Source organism: Rattus norvegicus, chromosome 8 (assembly GCF_021556685.1).
Source record: "Rattus norvegicus strain SHRSP/BbbUtx chromosome 8, alternate assembly SHRSP_T2T, whole genome shotgun sequence".
In the NCBI taxonomy this organism is placed as follows: Eukaryota; Metazoa; Chordata; class Mammalia; order Rodentia; family Muridae; genus Rattus; species Rattus norvegicus.
In genome coordinates, this window is record NC_141541.1 from 23,533,530 (window position 1) to 23,536,464 (window position 2,935).

The 2,935-nt window shown below is 34.9% G+C and overlaps 1 protein-coding gene across 1 annotated transcript; it reads right to left on the reverse strand.

Annotated features, from left to right (window-relative positions):
• Nucleotides 1–1,229: 1,229 nt before the first annotated feature.
• Or7g34 (olfactory receptor family 7 subfamily G member 34) lies at nt 1,230–2,200 on the reverse strand (the record flags this gene model as incomplete). Its single annotated transcript, NM_001000874.1, is given in 2 exon segments — nt 1,230–2,165; nt 2,167–2,200. Coding segments are annotated over 2 exon segments (970 nt in total), but the record flags the coding sequence as incomplete, so codon positions are not given.
• Nucleotides 2,201–2,935: the final 735 nt, after the last annotated feature.

Genomic DNA, 2,935 nt, shown 5'->3' on the forward strand with positions numbered 1-2,935 from the left:
CTCAGTACTCAGACTTTTCTTTAATGGAAGTAGGGGTATTTAGGGTATAGGCACATAAATACACGGTTTATCTGTAGAGGGTAAAGGATAACTTGCATTGATCGGGTCTATCCAAATACCACTAAAATCAGATTTGGTTACATCATAATATTTGACATTTTATCTATCTGTCCACCTGTTTGTCTGTCTATCTACTGCATGTGCATGTTTATTCATATAGATATCCACATTCCATGGCTTGCATATAGAACTTAGAACTTGCATATAGAACACATTATGGAAGTGAAGATTTACCATGGGGGTAAAAAAAATGTCAGCAGGTATAGCAGTGAAGGCAGTGAAGCTCATTATCAAGTGAGCCATCTCACTGACCTGAAACCTGCTCATATTTTTAGGACAATTCAACCTACTAAAGATAATCAGTCGTTGGGGATTCAGCTCAGTGGTAGAGCTCTTGCCTAGCCAGCGCAAGGCCCTGGGTTTGGTCCCCAGCTCCGTAAAAAAGAAAAAAAAAGATAATCAGTCTAAATGATATTAATGAAGTCATTCAATCATATGTGTGTGTTTGTGTGTCTCTCTGTGTGTGTCTGTGTATACATACACACACACACACACACACACACACACACACATATATATATATATATATATATACATATGGAGTTTGTGTGTAGGGGGTTGTTAGTATGTATGTATATACCAGAAACCTTCCTTGCATTTTGATATTCTTTCCAACATCTGGAAGAAAAAAGTTGTAGGAAGTATAGATGGAATCCCAAGTTTCTTCAAATATATTCTTCACCATGAAATGTACACTTATGATGATGTACAACTCTATTAGACTATGATAATAATGTTAGGGTTTTTATTCACATAGGTCTGAAGATCCTATCACTGGTCATTGATAAATCTCTTAAAATCAAAACAAACAGCTAATATACAAATATACCAACTCTAAGGATGATTGCATTGAATTTGCTAAGGAATGTTTACATCATAGGTACAAGCATTGTGTTTATAAAATCACTTAGCAGTTTCCCTTGAAATAAGTGTCCACCTACTTGTTATAAAGCCATAGAAACTGGTATAATTCTATAGTTTAATACAATTAAAATGTGTTTTTTGTTGTAATAATAAAAGAATGTAGTATGAAAAGAGTAGGAATTCTGATACAGTAAAATTTTATTAGTTTACTTACTCTAGAAATTGATGTCCATATAAATGAAATATCATAGAAAATAAGCCATTTTCTTGAAGAATTTTCTCATAGCATCCTTCATTTCTCTGTTCCTCAGACTATAAATAAAGGGATTCAGCATCTGAGGTACCACAGAATACATCACTGAAGCCACTGCAGTTTTCCTGGATGAATCCATAATAATAGATGTAATATATACCCCAAAACCTGTCCCATAGAACAAGGAAACAACTGACAGGTGAGACCCACAAGTGGTAAAGGCTTTGTGCTTTCCTTCTGATGATGGCATTCTAAAAATAGAGGACATGATATGAATATAAGAGAAAACTATTCCAGAGAGAGGAATTCCAGCAAATATGCAGGATGAAATATAAATAAGGATGTTATCAATGAGGGTATCAGAACAGGCCAACTTGAGCATCTTGGGAAGTTCACAGAAGAAGTTTGGTATTTCCAGGTGTCTGCAGAATGACAGTCTTAGCACCATTAAGCTGTGCACTAAAGAATCCACAAGACTAATTAGCAGGGACAATAGAATCAGCAGGACACAGAAACAGGGTTCCATGATAACTGTGTACCTCAGGGGGTGACAAATAGCCATATAGCGGTCATAAGCCATTACTGCAAGGAGACAGTTTTCCATGCCACTAAAAATTAAGACAAAGCTCATTTGACTGAGGCAGCCTTTGTATGTGATGCTTTGGATATTTTCTTGTATGTTCACCAGCATCTTGGGGATCGTGCTTGTGCTTAAACAGATGTCATTTAAGGACAAATTAGAAAGAAATATATACATAGGGGTATGAAGATGGGAGTCTGAGATAGAAATCACAATTATAAGCAAGTTTCCCAGAAGGGTAACCAGATATATAGAAAAGAACAAACTGACCAATACAGGCTGTAATTTTGGGTCTTCTGTCAGTCCCAGAAGAAAGAATCCTGGAAAAGCTGTTTGGTTTCTCTTTTCCATGTTGTTCATAAATCTGATAGAGAGGGTGAAACGTGGAAAAATTAATGAAAATATTGTATCAGACAGAACTATGACACTTAAGAATGGAATACTATCCCTGATGTCTGAAGTAATGCTTCAATAATTAAAGCACTTGTGACAGAAACATGAGTCCCAGAATTCTGACACCCAGAAACAAGCATAAAGACCAGGTTGCTGTAGCAGCCAACATGTAATCCAACTTTATAAGTCTTGAATGTGTTTTCTTGAAAATCAATTGTACAAGGTCCCAGTCATGAAGGAACACCATCACAGAAGATTTTTTACAGGGGTTCATCACACTCTCCAAGAAACATGCATGTCCTTGGGAGATTTCAAATCTAAAGCACCTCATTAGACTAACACTACTTTTAACACTTTGACCCCATGAGTGAACATCCTCAGAGATTGTAGGAAAGTATATTTTGTTACTCACTTTATGGTAACAGGATCCTTCCTCTCAATATTCAAACATCTTGTTTCTACTTCCTTCCATTTTACAGGCCTTTAGTGCATGCTACATGACATTTATATTAATTTCCAACTTATTTTTATACATGTTTGTTGTATGTGATTTATATGTTTGAAAGAATTGTTCAATATGAAGAGTACCAGCATACATAACTCTAAAATCATCAATATTAAAACATAATAATAATGTAAAGACTCATGTTTCTTTTGGTTTTTTCACTATTTATTTATTTATTTATTTATTTATTTATTTATTTATTTATTTATTCTCTGCACAT